This window comes from Ranitomeya imitator, chromosome 3 (genome assembly GCF_032444005.1).
Source record: "Ranitomeya imitator isolate aRanImi1 chromosome 3, aRanImi1.pri, whole genome shotgun sequence".
In the NCBI taxonomy this organism is placed as follows: Eukaryota; Metazoa; Chordata; class Amphibia; order Anura; family Dendrobatidae; genus Ranitomeya; species Ranitomeya imitator.
This window is the reverse complement of record NC_091284.1, coordinates 118,321,002-118,343,547: the sequence shown is the minus strand read 5'-3', so window position 1 is coordinate 118,343,547 and position 22,546 is coordinate 118,321,002. Positions and strand designations below refer to the sequence as shown.

Here is a 22,546-nt window from a genome sequence, read left to right as displayed (position 1 = left end):
GATCAATATAGAAGTGTCAGGAGGACTGATCAATATAGAAGTGTCAGGAGGACTGATCAATATAGAGGTATCAGGAGGACTGTTCAATATAGAGGTGTCAGGAGGACTGATCAATATAGAGGTATCAGGAGGACTGTTCAATATAGAAGTGTCAGGAGGACTGATCAATATAGAGGTATCAGGAGGACTGTTCAATATAGAGGTGTCAGGAGGACTGATCAATATAGAGGTATCAGGAGGACTGTTCAATATAGAAGTGTCAGGAGGACTGATCAATATAGAGGTATCAGGAGGACTGATCAATATAGAAGTGTCAGGAGGACTGATCAATATAGAAGTGTCAGGAGGACTGATCAATATTGAAGTGTCAGGAGGACTGATCAATATTGAAGTGTCAGGAGGACAGATCAATATAGAAGTGTCAGGAGGACTGATCAATATAGAGCTGTCAGGAGGACTGATCAATATAGAAGTGTCAGGAGGACTGATCAATATAGAAGTGTCAGGAGGACTGATCAATATAGAAGTGTCAGGAGGACTGATCAATATAGAAGTATCAGGAGGACTGATCAATATTGAAGTGTCAGGAGGACTGATCAATATAGAAGTGTCAGGAGGACTGATCAATATAGAAGTGTCAGGAGGACTGATCAATATAGAAGTGTCAGGAGGACTGATCAATATAGAAGTGTCAGGAGGACTGATCAATATAGAAGTGTCAGGAGGACTGATCAATATAGAAGTGTCAGGAGGACTGATCAATATAGAGGTATCAGGAGGACTGATCAATATAGAAGTGTCAGGAGGACTGATCAATATAGAATGTCAGGAGGACTGATCAATATAGAGGTATCAGGAGGACTGATCAATATAGAAGTGTCAGGAGGACTGATCAATATAGAGGTATCAGGAGGACTGATCAATATAGAAGTGTCAGGAGGACTGATCAATATAGAAGTGTCAGGAGGACTGATCAATATAGAAGTGTCAGGAGGACTGATCAATATAGAAGTGTCAGGAGGACTGATCAATATAGAAGTGTCAGGAGGACTGGTCAATATAGAAGTGTCAGGAGGACTGATCAATATAGAAGTGTCAGGAGGACTGATCAATATAGAGGTATCAGGAGGACTGTTCAATATAGAATGTCCGGAGGACTGATCAGTATAGAGGTATCAGGAGGACTGATCAATATAGAAGTGTCAGGAGGACTGATCAATATAGAGGGACAGATCAATATAGAAGTGTCAGGAGGACTGATCAATATTGAAGTGTCAGGAGGACTGATCAATATTGAAGTGTCAGGAGGACTGATCAATATAGAAGTGTCAGGAGGACTGATCAATATAGAAGTGTCAGGAGGACTGATCAATATAGAAGTGTCAGGAGGACTGTCAGGAGGACTGATCAATATAGAGGTATCAGGAGGACTGATCAATATAGAAGTGTCAGGAGGACTGATCAATATAGAAGTGTCAGGAGGACTGATCAATATAGAGGTATCAGGAGGACTGATCAATATAGAAGTGTCAGGAGGACTGATCAATATAGAAGTGTCAGGATGACTGATCAATATAGAAGTGTCAGGAGGACTGATCAATATAGAAGTGTCAGGAGGACTGATCAATATAGAGGTATCAGGAGGACTGATCAATATAGAAGTGTCAGGAGGACTGATCAATATAGAAGTGTCAGGAGGACTGATCAATATAGAGGTATCAGGAGGACTGATCAATATAGAAGTGTCAGGAGGACTGATCAATATAGAAGTGTCAGGAGGACTGATCAATATAGAAGTGTCAGGAGGACTGATCAATATAGAAGTGTCAGGAGGACTGATCAATATAGAAGTGTCAGGAGGACTGATCAATATAGAAGTGTCAGGAGGACTGTCAGGAGGACTGATCAATATAGAGGTATCAGGAGGACTGATCAATATAGAAGTGTCAGGAGGACTGATCAATATAGAAGTGTCAGGAGGACTGATAAATATAGAGGTATCAGGAGGACTGATCAATATAGAAGTGTCAGGAGGACTGATCAATATAGAAGTGTCAGGAGGACTGATCAATATAGAAGTGTCAGGAGGACTGATCAATATAGAAGTGTCAGGAGGACTGATCAATATAGAAGTGTCAGGAGGACTGATCAATATAGAAGTGTCAGGAGGACTGATCAATATTGAAGTGTCAGGAGGACTGATCAATATAGAAGTGTCAGGAGGACTGTCAGGAGGACTGATCAATATAGAGGTATCAGGAGGACTGATCAATATAGAAGTGTCAGGAGGACTGATCAATATAGAAGTGTCAGGAGGACTGATCAATATAGAAGTGTCAGGAGGACTGATCAATATAGAATGTCAGGAGGACTGATCAATATAGAAGTGTCAGGAGGAATGATCAATATAGAATGTCAGGAGCGGGATTTCTACGCCGATGCTGTGCCGGTCTCTGATTGGTCGAGGCCTGGCGGCCTCGACCAATCAGAGAGCAGGGATTTCCAGGACAGACAGACAGACAGACAGACGGAAAAACCCTTAGACAATTATATATATAGATGGAGCACTATTTGGGGCCATTATACTGTATGGAGCACTATGTGGGGCCATTATACTGTATAGAGCACTATTTGGGGCTATTATACTCTATGGAGCACTATAGGAAGTTATTATACTATATGGAGCACTATTTGGGATTATTATACTGTATGGAGCACTATGTCAGCCCATTATACAGTATCGAGCACTATGTTAGATAATTATACTGTATGGAGCACTATGTGGGGCCATTATACTGTATGGAGCACTATTTGGGGGCATTATACTGTATGGAGCTTTATATGGGGGCATTATACTGTACGGTGCACTATTTGGGCTTATTATACTGTATGGAGCACTATGTGGGGTCATTATATTGCATGGAGCACTTTGTGCGGTCATTATACTGTATGGAACACACTATGTGGGGCAATTATACTGTATGGAGCACTATGTGGGTCATTATTCTGTATGCAGCCCTTTGTGGGCCCATTATACTGAATGGATGACTATGTGAGGCCCATTATACTGTATGGATGACTATGTGAGGTCCATTATACTGTATGGAGCACTATGTTGGGTAATTATTCTGTATGGAGCACTATGTGGGGCCATTAAACTGTATGGAAGGCAATTCAGGGCCCCGTTATACTGTATGGATGACTATGTGGGGCCCATTATACTGTCTGGTGCACTTTTTGTGGCCATTATACTGTATGGAGGGCTTTGTGGGGATTACAGTTGGAGAATCATACTGTGATGGGATCACCATTCTTTGTCAAGGGGATGGAGGGAGGAAGGGGGTTCAGTATGGTCATCATACCGTGAATGTGGAGGGAACTGCGGAGGAATTCACTGTGGGGATATCATGCTTTGTTTCGCGGCCCCTTTTTGAATCTTACTTTATTATTTATATTATCCAAGGTTTTTATCCTTTGTTATTCCATATATAAATTAGGCCGTTGGGCCATATGCTTTTTACCTCTAGTACATAATATATTATATTACTCCAATAATTTATTCTAAGATCTTTTCATATGTACTTTGTTCATGGGACGAACCCTTTAAGTTTGTTTCCATGTGAAAAAAGTTAATTGTTATGTTTGATGGTAAGGAAAACGTCTTCAATTGTAGAATTTTTTAAAATAAATATCAAGATAGGTCCGAGACCATGTCCAAGATGTATTTGAGTTTGACATCCCTGGATTATGGGATGATATTTTTGTAGACTTCCAGGCAGTAATCACATTGACAGACTCTACGCTCAATCTGAAATGGCTTCTTACAGGAAACCCACAACTTTGTAGCACAAGTAGATAAGATAGATTTAAAGGATACCCCTTCCACTGAGGACACATCCACAGGATATGCTCTGAATGTCTTGTAGATGCAGGTATCCCCTGACGGCAGCTGCCACATCCAGGAGGATGATGATGGTGCGGTAATCATTCTTATTCTCTGGGAATTATGAGGACAGAGGCCACATCTGTCTGATATTTATGGTATATTTTTTGTCACATCCAACAGGGAGTGATTGAAAAGGTGGCTTTGCATGCATTTGGCTCTTTGAACTCAAGTATGGGAGTTAGGCTACTTTCACACTTCCGTCTTCTGATGGACGTCACAATGCGTCGTTTTGGAGAAAAAACGCATCCTGCAAAGTTGCCCGCAGGGTGCGTTTTTTTCTCCATAGACTTGCATTAGCAACATATGGCCACACGTCACATCCATCGTGCAACGGATGCGTCGTGTTTTGGCAGACCGTCGGCACAAAAAACGTTCAGTGTAATGTTTTTTTGTGCGACGTGTCCGCCATTTTCGACCGCGCATGCGCAGCCGGAACTCCGCCCCCTCCTCCCCGCTCATCACAATGGGTTGTAAAACTGCATCCGCTGCCCACATTGTGCTAAATTTAGCAAAACGTCCGTCGGCCCGACGGTTTGCGACGGCCCCGTACCGACGGAAGTGTGAAAGTAGCCTTAGAAGCATGTATGTCTCCAGCAAGCCTTTCTGCTTCTTCATGTGATGACCCCCTTGGCCAGAAAACAAGACTCCAAGGACCCCTGTTCTCCTGATAGATGGAGGTCAGACACGTGCGATCAGCCATAGCGCCATCTGGTCTCCCCATTGATCTTAGCGGTGTCTGGTTAATGAGCTGTTCCTATAAATATGTTTAGGTGTTATTGGATGGGTCAAAGGATGTTTGCCACCTTTTTATATCATATTTGTAGAAAAAGAAAGAGATATCAGAATGGGAAGCAATTGCGCTTAGGTAAAGGATTCTTATCTGTAGCCAGGTTGTTTGTTGGCGAGGAGTCGGTTCTCTTATCTGGGGTTTTCTTTTCGTTCCCACTCCTATAATCTTGAAACTTTGTGAAGGAATTAAAGCAATAGATCTTTGCCCCTCTTAATATCATGAAGGTGATAAGATTGAACCCATTGACTTTGTGTTTACTTGCTAACTGCTTTCCTGCCTGTGCGTTGTGTGCCTCCTCTGATCGTTGTGTGCCTCCGCTGATCCGTGTACATGGTCGTGTTGTATAAACAGGCGCCTGTTAGGTGTTCACAGCTACCTGGCAGAGACTCGGCAGCGGGCACAGTGAAGACTTTAGGTGGTACAATTACTATAGGAGAAGGACTTTCGGTAACAGGTAATTATCATTTCAACCGAATTATACTGTTCTGCAGAATGATTATGTATGAAAGGGTGGAGATGTTTTGTAGATTCTTTGTCTTACTTCTCTAGTACCACTTTTTAGTCATATCATGTCACACTGGCCGTCCAGACAGTGTAGTAGATTCTGAATTTTGCACGAATCCTCAGTGAAGTGCAATGTATGAATTGGGTTTACAGTCAGGGGCAAAGTTGGAGGCAGATAAGAAATTGCAGATGAGACCCCAAAGGTCCCTCTGCCACAACAGAAGGCATTGGTTTTGTAACTAATACGTGGCAGGTAAGGGTCCCTGTTACAGATTTTGCTTTGGCTTTGACCCTTCTGATGACAGCTATACACTTAAAGGGGTTGTCCAGATTTTTACATTAGAACGTAGGATCAGTGATCAGTATCAGATCGGTGGGGATGACTTAAATCGGAGCTGAATGGCCGCTGTGCAGACTAGGGAGCCGAGGTGTCCTGACTCCTTACACTATCAACAGCTGATCGGTGGAAGTGCTGGGTGTCCGACCCTCACCAGTCTGATATTGATGACTTGGTCACAGGTAAGGTAATGTAATACTAGGAGAATTGTGAACAGGAATCATAATAATCTCTGCTTGTGAATGGAGAAAATAACATAGCTTACAGTAAATGGACTAGAACCGACAGAGAACTAATGTCAGCGAAGTGTATACCCCTCCTTACAAAAGGGAAGGGTCGCTCACATCACATACCGGAATAATGAGTACGTCCAGCCATCAGCAGCAGAATAAGCAGCAGTGAATACATTGTCACATGCGCTACTAGGACATGTAGAGGGGGTCAGTCTGACTTTTGGCTCTAGAGGACAGGCATCCATAGAAACCACTGGAAATAGATTGATCTCATTGATTTGTGCAGGATTGCATTACAGCAGAAGAGAAATGAGCATTTTATAGTGTTTCTCTACTAACTGAATCTTGCTTCTTTCTTTATTTTACAGACTGACAATCACTAGAAGAAAAGAAAATGGCTCCTACATTGGCTACAGCGCACCGGCGTCGATGGTGGATGGCATGTACTGCTGTGGTGGAAAATCTCTTCTTTTCTGCAGTACTCCTAGGCTGGGGATCCTTGCTGATCATGCTGAAATCTGAGGGTTTCTACTCTTACTTGTGCAGCTATCCAGGTACGTCATCATTTAGGATTAGTTAAGCAGTGTTCTATGCTTTTATCATCATATCATTATTGTAATGATTTTTTTCCGGCGGCCTAAACAGTGATGGCCTTCGCTGCTTACCATCTATGTATGTCTCGCACTGCAGCCCAGTACTATGAGCGCCCCCTCCTGCTGCTGCCTGACGGCAGAGGTCCCAGGGGTCTGACCACCACATATGGCAAATGGCGTTTACTATGGATTGACCATTAGTTCCTCACCACTATAGATGTCATGTAACTAAGGAGCAAGCCATCATTCTGTGAATATGAAGCGTGATGGCTTGCTGTTTGGATGGGATGTATGTAGAGCTCACCCACACAATGTGACACATCTCTTCATTATGGCGCAGTTACTCAGGATATTTTCTAAGCCATTATTGATTTGATGAAGGATTTATAGTGACATCAGTTAGAGAATTGACTAAACTAGCAAATGTGGTGTTAACAGTTCTGCTTATGAGGAGCATCACTGGTACATCGTAGAAGAAAACACTTATTTCATTCATTCATTTATTTGGCTGAAGGGACACTTATAAGAACACACGATACAGATTATGGGCCTGTGCAAAATGCCGGCGATCGCCCGACAAATGAGCCAACCGTCGTTGGATGACGGGATCGTATACACCGCCATGCAAATCCTCATGTAACCAGGGGAAGCGCTGTCGATAACATGATCCTGTACGGGGGCAGAATGATCGTATCAATGATCGTTCTGTTCCCATCAGTTTTTGTTGGCCTGTTTAAACCCACAAGTAAACGAACGCCGATTGACTTGTATGTAGCCCTTTGGCTCTAATTAATGGGCAGAGATAATTTAAATGCATTTTTACTGATACAGGAGCAGATTTGGTTAAATACTAATTCTCAGCAGGATGCATAAACATTGGATGTACTCTACTTTTGAAGATACACTATAGTAAAATTTGCATTACAGACGGATGAGGTTAAGATTTGCATTGGCGATAATGGAAGGGGGCAGGCTCAGACTGGCCCATAGGGGAACAGGAAATCCCCTGGTGGGCCCATGTCCAAACATGGGCCCCCAACCCCACTGTATGGGCAGTACTTGGCATAATTCACTTGATTCACAAGTTACAGATAAAAGCAGCATCTCATCATTCATTTACCAAACTACCCAGTTTATTATTATATAGAGGTTTAGATAAATTTGTGAACGAGGGTAGTGTAATATTTGTATGCAGGTGAAAAGTGCCACCACCCAAAGTCAGTGTCACTGGTGGGCCCTTGGCACCCCAGTCCGACACTGGATGGGGTATGGTGTATATAGAGATTTCATCCATACAGTCAACTCAGCTCCATAGATTTGTGCCTACATATAGTGCCTTACTAATACAAGGGGGATGTACACGGATAGGCTGGATCTGCTAGGGTAATGTACACGGATAGGCTGGATCTGCTAGGGGAATGTACACGGATAGGCTGGATCTGCTAAGGGAATGTACATGGATAGGCTGGATCTGCTAAGGGAATGGATAGGCTGGGTCTGCTAGGGGAATGTACATGGCTAGGCTGGATCTGCTAGGGGAATGTACATGGCTAAGCTGGATCTGCTAGGGGAATGGACAAGGATAGGCTGGATCTGCTAAGGGAATGTATATGGATAGGCTGGGTATGCTAGGGGAATGTACATGGATAGGCTGGATCTGCTAAGGGAATGTACATGGATAGGCTGGGTCTGCTAGGGGAATGTACATGGATAGGCTGGGTCTGCTAGGGGAATGTTCATGGATAGGCTGGGTCTGCTAGGGGAATGTATGTGGATAGGCTGGATCTACTAGGGGAATGTACATGGATAGGCTGGATCTGCTAAGAGAATGTACATGGATAGGCTGGGTCTGCTAGGGGAATGTATGTGGATAGGCTGGATCTACTAGGGGAATGTACATGGATAGGCTGGATCTGCTAGGGGAGGGTACATGGATAGGCTGGATCTGCTAGGGGAATGTACAAGGATAGGCTGGGTCTGCTAGGGGAATGTACATGGATAGGCTGGATCTGCTAGGGGAATGTACATGGATAGGCTGGATCTGCTAGGGGAATGTACATGGATAGGCTGGGTCTGCTAGGGGAATGTGCATGGATAAGCTGGGTCTGCTAGGGAATGTACATGGATAGGCTGGGTCCGCTAGGGAAATGTACATGGATAGGTTGGGTCTGCTAGGGAATGTACATGGATAGACTGGGTCCGCTAGGGGAATGTACATGGATAGGCTGGGTCTGCTAGGGGAATGTACATGGATAGGCTGGATCTGTTAGGAGAATGTACATGCATAGGCTGGGTCTGCTAGGGGAATGTTCATGGATAGGCTGGATCTGCTAGGGGAATGTACATGGATAGGCTGGATCTGCTAAGAGAATGTACGTGGATAGGCTGGGTCTGCTAGGGGAATGTATGTGGATAGGCTGGATCTACTAGGGGAATGTACATGGATAGGCTGGATCTGCTAGGGGAATGTACATGGATAGGCTGGATCTGCTAGGGGAATGTACAAGGATAGGCTGGGTCTGCTAGGGGAATGTACATGGATAGGCTGGATCTGCTAGGGAAATGTACATGGATAGGCTGGATCTGCTAGGGGAATGTACATGGATAGGTTGGGTCTGCTAGGGGAATGTATATGGATAGGCTGGATCTGCTAGGGAATGTACATGGATAGGCTGGGTTCGCTAGGGGAATGTACATGGATAGGTTGGGTCTGCTAGGGAATGTACATGGATAGACTGGGTCTGCTAGGGGAATGTACATGGATAGGCTGGGTCTGCTAGGGGAATGTACATGGATAGGCTGGATCTGCTAGGGGAATGTACATGGATAGGCTGGATCTTCTAGGGGAATGTACATGGATAGGCTGGGTCTGCTAGGGAATGTACATGGATAGGCTGCGTCCGCTAGGGGAATGTACATGGATAGGCTGGGTCTGCTAAGGGAATGTACATGGATAGGCTGGATCTGCTAGGGGAATGTACACGCATAGGCTGGGTCCGCTAGAGTAAGAGTCACTATTTGTGAGGGGCTCTTTGCTGTAGGTGATAGTGGGGGATCCTGATATCTTTGTACCCTCTTGAGACATGTCTAGGAGACTATCCCCCTGGACGAAGCTTAAACGCGAAACACGTGTCGGGGTCCATCTACTGGTCTGCTGCTATAGGTAAATACATTCCTACCTCCATTTATGCCTTTGCACTTTAGCACAGCATGCATTTTTTGGCTACTATGTGAATAGATATAGCTGTATCATTCAGGGATCCTTTAGGTTCATATACCTTATGTGTTAGGCTAGCTTTGTCTGCCAACATACACTTGATTTAACCCTTGGTATCTGTGACACTCTTCAGTAGCCATTGCTCTCTTAGGCATATTAATTCAGCCCATATCCCCTTAGGCATTTCTTTTTCTTTTTCTATGGCACACTTATGGTCCTTATAATATAGATGTACTGTGTAACACTCATGCCTTATTGACCCCTGTGGATATATATTTGCACTTTAGCACAGCATGCACTTTTTGGCTACTATGTGAATAGATACAGCCGTATCATTCAGGGATCCTTTAGGTTCATATACCTTATGTGTTAGGCTAGCTTTGTCTGCCAACATACATTTGATTTAACCCTTGGTATCCGTGACATTTGTTAGCAGCCATTGCTCTCGTAGGCATATTAATCCAGCTCATATCCCTTAGGCATTTCTCCTTTTATGGCACACTTATGGCCTTTATATATAGATGTACTGTGTAACACTCATGCCTTATTGATTCTTGTGGGTTTTATATGTATTTATTTGGGATCATATGATTTATATTAGGTATTATATGTATTTTCCTCAGCAGACAGTATAATTCTGTCTCATGTATCTCCACTGACTGTAATTGGACTCTAATAGAATTTTTAATTGTACTATTAATAAAATTTAGTTTTTTATTGGCATCTAAGCTTCCGCTGTGGTTCTATTGTTTGATATTTGTTGAAATTTGGAAGTGCCTTATTTTTAGGCTATTGTTTTGGATAATATGTCTAGGAGACTGTCTAGTGAAAAAAAAATGTTTTTCTCTATATACGATTGTACATTTTTGTAATAATCTCAAATTTTATTTTGACCTAAAATTATTGTTTGCCAGCAGGATATCCACTGGTTGTTAAGGCCCCAAAATACAGAATAAAGCCGGCAGTACCTGCTGATTTTGGGGAGACTGGCCCACCATTTAATGTATATGGGCGAGTCAGGAGAGATAGATGCCAGCTTCAGTAATGGAAACAGAAAATGGGGAGGAAAGCAATCAATCACACAATCATGACCGCTTTAAGAGTGTGTGCACAATAATTCTTGAGCTTCCATAGCTCTCATTACCCAGCGAAGCTCGTATTCTTGTGGTCGGTAAAGACAGAGATGGAAAATCTTCCAATATGATGATGGCCATTCATCTTTCTATTGTGGATATAGGAGATTTTTGAGTCTGCTCAGTCTCTGGGATCAATACTGATTCTGTTAGTTTTAGATCTGCAAACACAAACTCCGAGGATGATTAACATGTACAGAACATTAGATGACTGGTCCTGCTCCGCCGTGCTCTGCTCATCACTAAGCATGCTCCATTAGATTTATTGTGCCGGCCTTTCGCATCCATGTGTGACGTGCATAGTTTTATTGGTCTTGCCCAGTTCCTTTTGTGGCTGCAAAGCATTAAAAAAAGGATTTATAACTTTGATAAGTACGGTATATTTTCATATATTTTTTTAGCACCCTGGAAAATGCTCCAGCTGTCGCCTCCAACTACGCCAATAGCCTCTGGAGCAGAGATCCCCAACCTTTCCCACGTTGTGCTCTGAGAGAGGGTCACGAGCCACATCCGGCTCCTGCCCCCTCACAGTAGTGACACTCAGAGCCCCCTATTACCAGTATAACGACAGCCAAAGCTTTTCCACTGAAATCAGTATGTCAAGCTCCACGATTTCCTATCTTACCCCCATTCATATCTGCTCTTCTGTGCAGGACTACTCACAAAAGTCACCATCTAGAGACCTGCTGTTAATACCTGTTTGCTACACCTGGTGCTAATGCACCAAGCTGGCAGACAGCCACGAGCCACACATCATGGGTGCGTGAGCCTCACGCACAGGTGGCTCTCAAGCTATAGGTTGGGAACCCCTGCCCTAGAGGAACGATGTCTCCTATTGACATATGGTCCCCAATTCATCATTGCCTTTGCTCATGATTTTTGTTTAGTTTGTATGTTTTGCCCCTTTTTTTTGGTTTGCACCCAATTCACTATACTGTTTGCGCTTCTTACATGTGCTCGCCTTTTTTTGTTTGTATTCTTTTCCACTTTGTGGGCAGAGTCAAGCAATTACAGATGTTTTTGACTGATTCATCGATTGCAACTTTTTAAAAAGTTGCAAAATGTTACACAACTTCACTCCAGTCCATCCCTGATGTATTTTTGAGTATGTCAAAATTTTGGCCCAATTTTTGTGACTTGTGACACCAAAAGTTGCAAGTACACTTGAAGACAGGAAGAAAGCTTATTTTTGACATTGCATCAAGTTCATGAAATGCGTGCGCCATTTTGATGGATTGGACACAAAAAATATCAAGACAAAATACCACAAGACAAAAAAAAGAAATTGACTTTAAATACCCCCATGAATGTCGAATTGGGGCCATACTGTGTTTTGGTTAGACTGTGTGATGATAGGGGATATCCCACCTCTCCCAGATGGTTTGTGTATGAGAAGGTCTGCTGATTGAACAAATGTTTCACCACCATATAAGCTTTAGTTGTGGTACAGATATAGTTAGAATCTCGAAGTTTATCCACACTTGCACATAATATACTGCAAGACAGCACGTCTTCTCCATCATTCATTTAGGGCTGTCTCCTATATTACATAGACTCCAGTTATCATGACCTCTTTATGCCATAGTCAGCAAATGTATTTGGAGCCAGGTAAGTGAAAAGCCTACTGAATGTCAGATCATGGAAGACCGGGGTAATTATACCTCCTGCTTGTTAATAGATTCAGTCAGGAGATTTGTGCCTCGTGAGTCAGGTACACACAGTGGATAAATTAGTGTGAATGCCGTGATCTTGAAGCTGCAAAGTCTTTATGTCGGAATCTTTTTACCTCTAACAATTCTAGCTAAATTTTCAGAATGAAAAGTCACTTACACAACCAAGTAATGCAGTAACTCACCTGCGAAAAACTTGTTATCACAGCTTTCATTTTTCAAAAAAACTGAGCTCTGTCTTTGGTAATTACACACAGGTGGCATAGATTTCACAGTCCATGTGTCCTCTCATTCTCACAGTGGAAATGATTGTCCGTCAAAGACCATTTATTACTAGTGTTGGTGCAAATGTATTCCCACATCCCACTCCATCGGCCATGACAGTGATCTATAGCCTCTGGAGTACCGCCTCTTTTCTGACAACGTCAGTGGCTCTTCTTTTGATTAACCGGCCTGACCTGGCGTATGTGTGATGTTATGCCAGGTTAGCGAATCAAAAGAAGAGCTGCAAACATGGCTAGATAAGAGAAGGTACTCCTTCTCCCGTCCAGCGGCCACAGGCCACTGTCGTGGCCGATGGACTGGGAATTGATTTTCATCGACTCTATTTATTACCTATCCAAAGGACAGGTTATGAATGAATGATGGCTGGGTGTCTCAACTCTCAGACCCTCAACTATCATGATAACTGGGGACCTGAGTCCCTTTTGATAAAGCAGCGGTATGTGCAATTGATGCTTGTTCACGGTCTATGGGAGTGGGGATCATGCTTGTGCTCAACCGCGTCCATACATTCGTAGAAGTGGATGGAGCAGTGGTTGTGCATGCACACTACAGCCGCATTTGGCTAAGAGACGCTGGAATCCTGGCGGTACATTTATCGAGGATAATAGAAAAAATTGGAGTCCGGCTCAACAGGACTGGATTTTCCTTATCTTTTTATTTTTCAAAAGAAATTATAGTGCAACAAAAGAAAAATGTACATGGTCGACATGACCCAGTCGACGCGTTTCAACTGCATTAAGCAATCTTACTATGTCTCCTATGGATAGATGATTTATGCTTGTGGGGTAACTCCTTTAATAAAATCAGGTTGTCTCCTGAAGACAACTCCTGTTCATGTGCCCTATTAAGATTATATTGAAGTCATAAAGGGGGACTTTCTCCTCTATAAAGCAGCACAGAGCTTTTGATATATGCAGCATTATATGAAAGGACATACGAGTCCTGCATACAAATCTGACCTCGAGTTATCATCCTCATGGATTTAGTATTCTCTATTTATTCTTGCATTTACTCCAGTTTCCAATAAAAACCTGTGTAGTATTGTCTTACAAACCTTCTTGCATCTGTTCAATGCTAGATGTATTATTTTTTTAGTACGCTTTTCTTGTTCTTGGATCTGTGGATTCATTGCTCATGTGCATTTTAATGCTACATTTTACCTTTATGCCTTTGGAAAAATTGTTCTAGTTGTAATTTTTATGGCTCAAACCTTTACACTCTGTCCCCACGTCATATTATTTCAATAGCATTTGACTTTACCACACGGTCAGAGGGCAAGAACATTTCTCTGACATTAGCAATCCAGTAAGTAATTCAGACAACGCCTCAGCCATAACGTGCTCCAAAAGCTGCTGCCACAGGCAAGAAATTGAGTAGATGTAGCATAACAAAGGGTTATGAAAGGAGGACTCTGATCACATCTGCATGAAGTGTTGCTATCTTTACTCAGTCCAGAAAAAGCATCTCAGCACTCCTGGAGCCGCCCTTTGGACTGCAAAGTAAACCTCAGCTGTCAGTCCATGGAGCTCCTGGATCTGCTGAGTCCTCCACTGAACTTTGGCCAGAAAGAAGTCCCTTTCATCCAAGTCTGTCAGTTCAGTGGAAACATGAATCAGCTCATTAGAGTTGCTCAGTCTCCTGATGCCACAGTATTAAGTGCACAAGAAAGCACAGAAAAGCTGTAAAGTGTATATGCCAGAGACACGCGGCATCGAAGAATAGGTGATAACTTGTTTTCACTGGAGAACCTCTTTAAGCTGACTATACACAAGAAAAGTTAGATGTCCAAAAAGGGGACTGATATAGATCAATTTCTGCCGACCGAATGAGAATGAGACATTACATCCAAAGTCAAATATCTGTTGAAATACTACTGTGATGGATTTTGGGACTACTATTAGATGCTGTAGTTGGAAGGCCATTAATCTCAACAAACAGACCTCCATCTCTGCATCGATGGAAGCTCAGACCATGACAAAGATCATGGCAGAGATCAATTGTTGATGTGTTTTAGCTTTGGTCAGAATTAAAACCTTCACAGAGAACCATGAAGGACAAATAACTCTGAAATCATGTGTATGGTCAGCCTAAGATATATGTTGGCAGAGTAATAAACATTACATTATTCCTGTGGGATCGCATGGTCCAACGGGGCAGAAGCTAGATGGCAGAGATGTGGCCACAATGGTGTAATCTCTGCAGTTGTGTATGTCTGGTGCTATGTTCGGATATATTGATGGAAAAGTATTCATAAATGATTGAGAAATGATAATGGCCGTGCAGTATTGCAGGTTACCTTGAATACCACATGGCCATTGACATTTAACATTCTCCATTATTATTAATGTTATTGGCGTAATTTGTCCCCGTCTCTGCCTCATCCTTTGGAAGTCTGATCTTCTGTGTCCTTCCTCAGCGACTCACACTTTTCTGTAGAATGGCTGTCCTATGTCATCCATGGCTTCCATCTTAGATAGGGCGAGTAATGGGGGTCCCATATTCTAGAGATCCTGGTTGCAGAAGTGGTGTCTTTAGTTAGTTAAAGCTTTACATGTGTTTTATAATCATGGCTATGATTAGGTGGAATGTAAGCCCCCCCTGCTGAAACACACAGAAATATGGCGGGGGTCTCATGTCCACATATACCCTAACCCCCACTTTATTCTTCCTATGTTACTGGGGAGAAAATCTTGAGGTAATGGTAACCGGTGTGCTATTAATAGACTAGCCGGCTCTGACCAGTGGTTGTGCGCCCTTTTATTGACAAATTATGATTGGATGGTAACGGTTTTGGCGGTATTTTTCTGTGATATAACCCCGTGTCAAGCTCCTGTCACCTCAGTCTGCGGGCGCACGAAGAAAGAAGAGCCCACCCTCCCTCCCTTTATTTATTTGTTATGAGTTGTCGTATGGTTTTATTCGTGGGGTAAAATCACTTAGTTATGGGTGGATTTGGTTTTACTGGAAATTTGGAATTTATTGGAATTTTAATATATGGAACATTATTTATTGGTTGTTTATTAATTATGTATTTATGTAACCCAAAATAAAACCTCACGGCCATTTTATTCCATTACTTTTGTCTCTGTGTGTATTTATTTGGGAATGGGTTTTATGGGGACATGTACTATACCCTCCGATAAGTGATACAAGTCTGCTCAGACACGTAATGCCTTCATGCTCTGCCTTCATGCTCTGTGTGATTGTGTAGATATTGTTATCTGAAGCCGGACAGAATTCCTGATCCTGTGATAGAGTAATGAACTTCGGCACATAAAAGCTTTTGTTAGGGTACTTTCACACTAGCGCTTTTTTAATCCGTCACAATGCGTCGTTTTGCAGAAAAAACGCATCCTGCAAAAGTGCTTGCAGGATGCGTTTTTTCCCCGTAGACTTGTATTGACGACGCATTTGCGACGGATTGCCACACTTCACATCCGTCTTGCGACGGATGCGTCGTGCTTTGGCGGACCCTCGGGAGCAAAAAACGCTACATGTAACGTTTTTTGCTCCTGACGGACCGCTTTTTCCGACCGCGCATGCGCGGCCGGAACTCCGCCCCACCACCCCGCACCTTACAATGGGGCAGCAGATGCGCCGGAAAAATGCATCCGCTGCCTCCATTGTGCAATGCAGCAAACGCTAGCGTCGGAATCTCTCCCCGACGCATTGCGACGGGGAGATTCCGACGCTAGTGTGAAAGAAGCCTTAGATGCACTTTGGTTTTAAAAGTGTAAAGGTAAAGTCAAACTGCAATGACAGCTCATACTTAGAGCACTTCATACTATTCTCCATGGTCTTCAAAGCCATGCACATAAAAAAGGTGTCCAAACCCACCAGGTGGATTTCATCAACATATATAATGCATTGATTCCTTGATGTATGGGGTCGATAATTATTGCTAACATGTGTTGACTAATTTTCCAAGTATTTTTTGGCAGGTTGAACTAAAGGCCCAATTAGACCGGCCGGTTTATGCACTTTAAGGGCACAAGTCAGACAGCCGAATAAATCGGACCGAGATTAGAACGCAGTGCACGAACTGCCTGGCAGCTCTCCCAACCTGAGTGTGACAGCTGCATAGAAATACATAAGCCTGTCACGTTCAGGTGAGGAGAGCCGCCAGCCAGTCCGTGTACTGTGTTCCGATCTCGGTCCAATTTATACAGCCATATGACTGCACCCTAAAGAGGAGCAATTGACTTTATACAAATCGATTGGTGGATCCATTCGCATGGGCTGATCAAACCGTAAGGAGACAGAGCAGTTGTTATTATGCTCTTTCTGTCCGCATGCAACATGCATGTTGTCGACAGCTTGTTGCGCAGGGTGATGTGCTGCCGGCAAGGATACTTAAATGCAGCCCAGCAGACTCTTGACTACAAGAAGGGGCATCCTATATATCAGCATGCCAAATTCTTTCCCCCCCCGTATGTGCACAGAGTTTTCAGAAGTGCCTTCACTCCAAAAAAGACTGAAAAATTGTTCAAAAACTGCATGACTTATTCGTCGTATTCATTTCTGTGGTAAAACCACTTTTTCGTTCATATGTTCAGTGGTTTGAGCACTTTTATTTTACAATTCACTTTTTGAAAAACGCCTGGTGGGAGAAAAGAAAATGCTTGTCACTACTTTAAAACAATTCCTGATGGAATCAGCATTAAACTATGCACTGTCACTATCAAAAGTCTGAAAAAACATGTCAGGAGAAAAAGAAAACTCCTCCAAAGAAGGAATGATATGTCAGACTGTTTCCGCTAAAAAACTCGTCTTTTTTGACTGCTTCGAAAAAAATTCCATATGCACAAACCTTAAAATTATCTGCTTATATCATTTTTTTCATCACTGGTGAAGTTGAGTCACAATAAATACGGTATAGTATGTTTGCCTTTGTTTCCCTTTGTTAGTAGTGACTTTGTTTTTTACCTCTCGTCAATACATCGCAAACATTTTTCCTTTGGGTTTCTTGCCTGGTTTTGAACAAATATTCCTGAGTTGAACTTATGAACCCAAGTACCCCAAGTCATCAAGGAGCTAATCTTTACAAAAAGTACATTTTTGTCAGCATTTGTGACAGATGGAAACTGTTGAGTCACGTTGGAGCTGAAGGAACACTTCTTTATCGATGTCCATGAGAGCGAGTTTCAGCGGCTTTTCATTGTGCAGACAATACCAACATTATGCTTCTCATACTGCCCCCCCTAGTTATCAGGAATGTGTTCTTGAGAGCCAAGGTGATCTTCTCAAAATTTGGACACTGTTTTCTAGTGCTGAAAGATTGATTCCAGAAATTGGGGAAAGGGTAGTCGGTCGAGATCGTTTAGATTATATTTATACTCCTTATTAAATGAATGTTTAGAACCAGCCAACTGTCCGTAATAAACTTTATAGTAAATTTACAAGATCAATGCATTGGTGTGACATGTGCTGCCATAGTCTCCTTAAAATTTAGTCTACAGCATAGATTGGGTTCACATAGCACTTGCCACTACATTCAGTGGCCCCATTGGGGCTTGCGTCAGAACCATTGCAAAACCGGGTTGGGTCAAATGCGCCAACAGGGCTATTGGCTCTAATGATGGAGAGGAAGTCACGGGGAGTCCTATTGTGCATCATTTTTGGCCGTATACGCCTAGTTGATGCTGGCAGCAAGATGCAGTTGACTATGTCTTGTTGCCCACCTCCGTGTACAGCTGAACATGATGTGCAACAGAGCACACGGTGACTTCCTCAGCATCTTTACAGTGAATGGTCTCATCAGCGTGTACGCCCAAATCCCATTTTCTGTGGTTCGGATGTAAGCCCCAATGGGACCATTGATCAAGTGCTATGTAATCCCTATGAACGCTATGTAAACCCTATGAATGCTGTGTAACCCCTATGAATGCTATGTATTCCCTATGAACGCTATGTATTCCCTGTGAACGCTGTGTAACCCCTATGAACACTATGTAACCCCTATGAACACTATGGTTTCCCTATGAACGCTATGTAAACCCTATGAGTGCTGTGTAAACCCTATGAACACTGTGCAAACCCTATAATCTTCATTGTTAAGAAAACTCATCTAGTAGAAATACCCTTGGCTGATGATTGCTAGGTATGCATTATAATTAAGTATTTGCCTCCAGGATATCCAGGAGAGTTGTGTTGCATCTACACCCTTCACTCTTTTCTCTGTGGGACCGGACATTTCACATGTAGAGTAGTAGGAGGCCTTCTCTCCAGAGAGTTGTCATTGCTTTTCCTTGTGCATTCATTGCAAAGAATGAAAATGGGTCCTATTGTATATGGTTTCACTATAGTAAAGGTAGCCATCTACCATCAGTATCTCTATTGGAATGCAAACTAGTGGAAATGAGGAATCCATTAGAATCTAAAGAGCGACATTGGAATCCTATACGTGTACTGTTCCCATAAAGCAGTTTCCACTAATGGTGTGGATGTTGTGTTCTTGACTAGTATTTGTCAGTTGAATCATGCTATAGTACTGGTGAACTGCATTCATGAAAGTAATTTAAAGGGATTTTCTGGTTTTAGAAAACTGCTAGCCCCAAGCTGTAGTTTGTTTTAAAAAGGAAAAATAAAACGTTTCTGTACTCATCTTCCCCAGGTCCAGCGCTGAGTCTCGGCTGCTATTTCCAGTTTCTGCTACTGCCTGCAGCATAGACGTCACGTGGACAGCGCTGCAGCCAGTAACTGAGCTGAGCAGCTCTGCCCGAGTCTATGGTACAATCCACTCAGAGCTGCTGAACTCAGTGTTTGTCTGCAGCGCTGTCGACTTGACAAAAAACGGCTGAGATGTGAACCTTTAAAAATGAGTAACATCACTGTTTCCACACAAGCAATGATTTGTTGTTGGCTATGCCTGGCAAAGCAATGATTTGTTGTTGGCTATGCCTGGCAAGGGGTAAGCACCTAACAAGCAAACAGCATTAGTTCATTACACAAAATGTTCTGGATAATGTGACAAGGTTATTTGGAATAGAGATCATATATCCTCATGGGGAATCTGTTTATTGGAATTATGTATGTATATGTATATATATATATATATATATATATATATATATATATATATATATATATATATATTCTTACTGCACAGCCCGAGGAGTTCAAGGTACAGTAAATTACTAGTGTGGAATTTTCTCCTTTTTCTCTCTGATAATAAATTAAGGCTTGTAAAATGCACATATTTTACTCTCAGAACACTGAGAATCTAGTTTTACGTTTATAACATTATAATAATTACATATAAGCAAACGGATCCATAACAAAATCAAACTTGTTCTGAATTTCTCAAAAGTTTTGGATTCTGGTAAATCCAAAATTTGGGGTATTCGGTTCGTACTTATCCAGCAAAATTGCAGTCAGTCGGCCTTGTTGTCTTCTTTTATGGGCTAGGTGAAGGTAAAAATAATAAAATAAATTATACTCACCTGTCCTAGGCCCTCACGTGTCCTTAAGCCGCCTCGAATGCTGCTCTCCCCAGTCCTCTACGCCATTCTTCATTTTCTCCAGTGCTTCCTTCATTGGGCAAGAAGGGAGCCTCGGATGGGCCCAATACTGGCTTGGCGGACTAAGGAGCACTGGAGGTGGTGTTTGGATAAGTGGGTATAATGTACTTCATTAATTTTGATGTCTTCTCTACCCTTAGTTCATTATGCTTTGGGGTCTGGAGAGTCCTCAAACTATAGGGGCACCACTGAGACCAAATTGAGCTAATCTGCCCCTAAAATCATTTTGGGAAATTTGCTTATCTCCACTTATAATCTAAGTAAAAAATCCTTTTTTTGACAACTCTTTCTTACTTTTTCCATATTTCTGGATGGACCAAGTGATAAAATGTCCTGCAAGTATCAATGATCACTCATTGCAATGTGAATCTTGTAGGAATCGGTGTCAGAACATGCACTGCCATCTGCACAGATATTTTTCACAGCATATTAATGAGCCTTCTTTCCATTAATAGTTCTATCCGCTGTATAATTCTGTACTAGACATACTGTGAACCCAGAGGCTGAGTGATTCCCAGCTATGGAGGATTGCAGGAGTTATGTAAATCTATAGATATCCAGTGCATCTCTGCCAGAGCCTGACATGTCTAATGAGATCAATAGGAGTCTGCAGATGCAGATATTTGTGCCTATTAGGAACTAAGTCCAAAAATACTGGTTGCTGGGCAATAGCACTGCTCTGTGTGTTCTATTACTTCCAACTAGTCAGATTTTATCAACCTCAAATTACACTTAATCTAAATTTAGATGGAGACAACAACGTCTGTTTCCTCTTCGGTGAACTGCCAACAAATGTATCCCTGGATCTGTACTTATAGGAGCGGACTAATGGTTCCTGACTGTGACGCTCATGGAAATCTGCAGTAGTAGCAAGACAATGAGCTTCTTTATGGAACGATATTTTTTTTTTCTTACTTTTGGCAGATCATGCATGCATGGTCACTTCCTGCTTCAGATTTTCACTCATCGCCCCCCAAAAAAATGAAAAATGTGACCTCTCTGTGGCATCATCTCGTTGCCTGCCATTACTTTTCTGCATGATTTATAAACCACGTGTCCCTAGTTCGGTACTTGTGAAGGAGCATAGAGCGTGCAATACAGCTGTGGGCATATACATTATATCCCTGGCCTAAGATATAGCATATGTGTATCCTCTAGGAAGACAAACAGGAAGTGGCAGGACGGGATTTCGAGATTAAACACAGCCAGTACGTTACGGCACTTCCTATTTTCCTGGAAAATACCCAGGCTACAGAGTATGGGTGTATTCTAATGTTTCTGGCACATGGGTCATCTGTTTCAGTCTTCAAACACAATGTTCACTCAAGAGTTTTTGAGGCTTTCAAAAATGCTTCTTTTCCCCTGAAATGTTTCCTAAGGCTTCGTGCACTTTTTTGAAGCAGTTTTTGGGAAGGATTTTTGGGTGGATCCCCTCAATAAAGCTCCACAAAAAACCCTGTGTAAACATAGTCGAGTGTGGGAAACCCTCTGGAAGCTGCAGCAATGTGATTTTTCTCGGACGTAAAAGCACAGACCGTTGTTCATCAGTTTTGGTTCCGTGTTTCATCCGTCAGTGATTTTCATTGATGAAAAAAGAAGTAAACTTCAAAGCTTCTATAGATTGCAATGTTAATAACGGATGGCTTCCATGTATCGTCCATGATTTCCACAGACCCTTTGACATGTATGGGTAATTTTGATCTGTGACGCTGTTCAAAAACAGATATATGCCAAAAAAAAACACTGATAAGTGAGCAGCCCCATAGATTATCAGGAATAAAACATATACAGTATTTCAGCATTTTCCCCCTGCTGTGACCATGTTTGATTGTGCCAAACTTTGCTTGCCTTTCATTTACTTCGTCGGCATTTACTAATAGCATCCTTTTTTGTTGTAGCTGTAAATTCACATTTCTCATTAAGTTCTTTGTAACTATAGAGGTCACATTCTTAACATGTTATACCATGAAAAAGTCAACTGTGGTTACAGATTACCTAGGAGGTCATCCCAAATGTGAGTCACCATAGAAAGCCTTTCATTATGTTGTGTCAACATGGCCAACTCAACCAGTAAGGTGTATGGTCTGGTATTTCCTCTATTGGGGTAGGTGACACTGTCATCTCAAAAGCTTTTGCATTCCCTCTTGGGGAGGCTTCCTATCGATATAACTGTGTATATGATATAAGTAAAAAAAAAATACAAATACAACATTGTATTTTGTTTGGTCTGCGTGGAAATAATTGCATTATGAGCTAGTGTTATCTGTTTTGAGTGCTGGTTTCAATTATGCTGAATGGTAAATAGCATGTACGCCCAT

At 42.3% G+C, this 22,546-nt stretch overlaps 1 protein-coding gene across 2 annotated transcripts in view; it reads left to right on the top strand.

Annotated features, from left to right (window-relative positions):
• The window catches only part of SLC43A2 (solute carrier family 43 member 2), a 94,310-nt gene that overhangs the window by 19,538 nt on the left and 52,226 nt on the right, over positions 1-22,546 (top strand). The window contains exons 1-2 of one of the 2 annotated variants that reach the window (XM_069761341.1): positions 4,991-5,190; positions 6,179-6,364. In XM_069761341.1, coding sequence (XP_069617442.1) covers positions 6,205-6,364 — 160 coding nt within the window. In that variant the 5' untranslated portion in view covers positions 4,991-5,190; positions 6,179-6,204. Of the gene's footprint in view, positions 1-4,990; positions 5,191-6,178; positions 6,365-22,546 lie in introns of those variants that run through there. The other variant, XM_069761340.1, reaches the window with a different exon arrangement.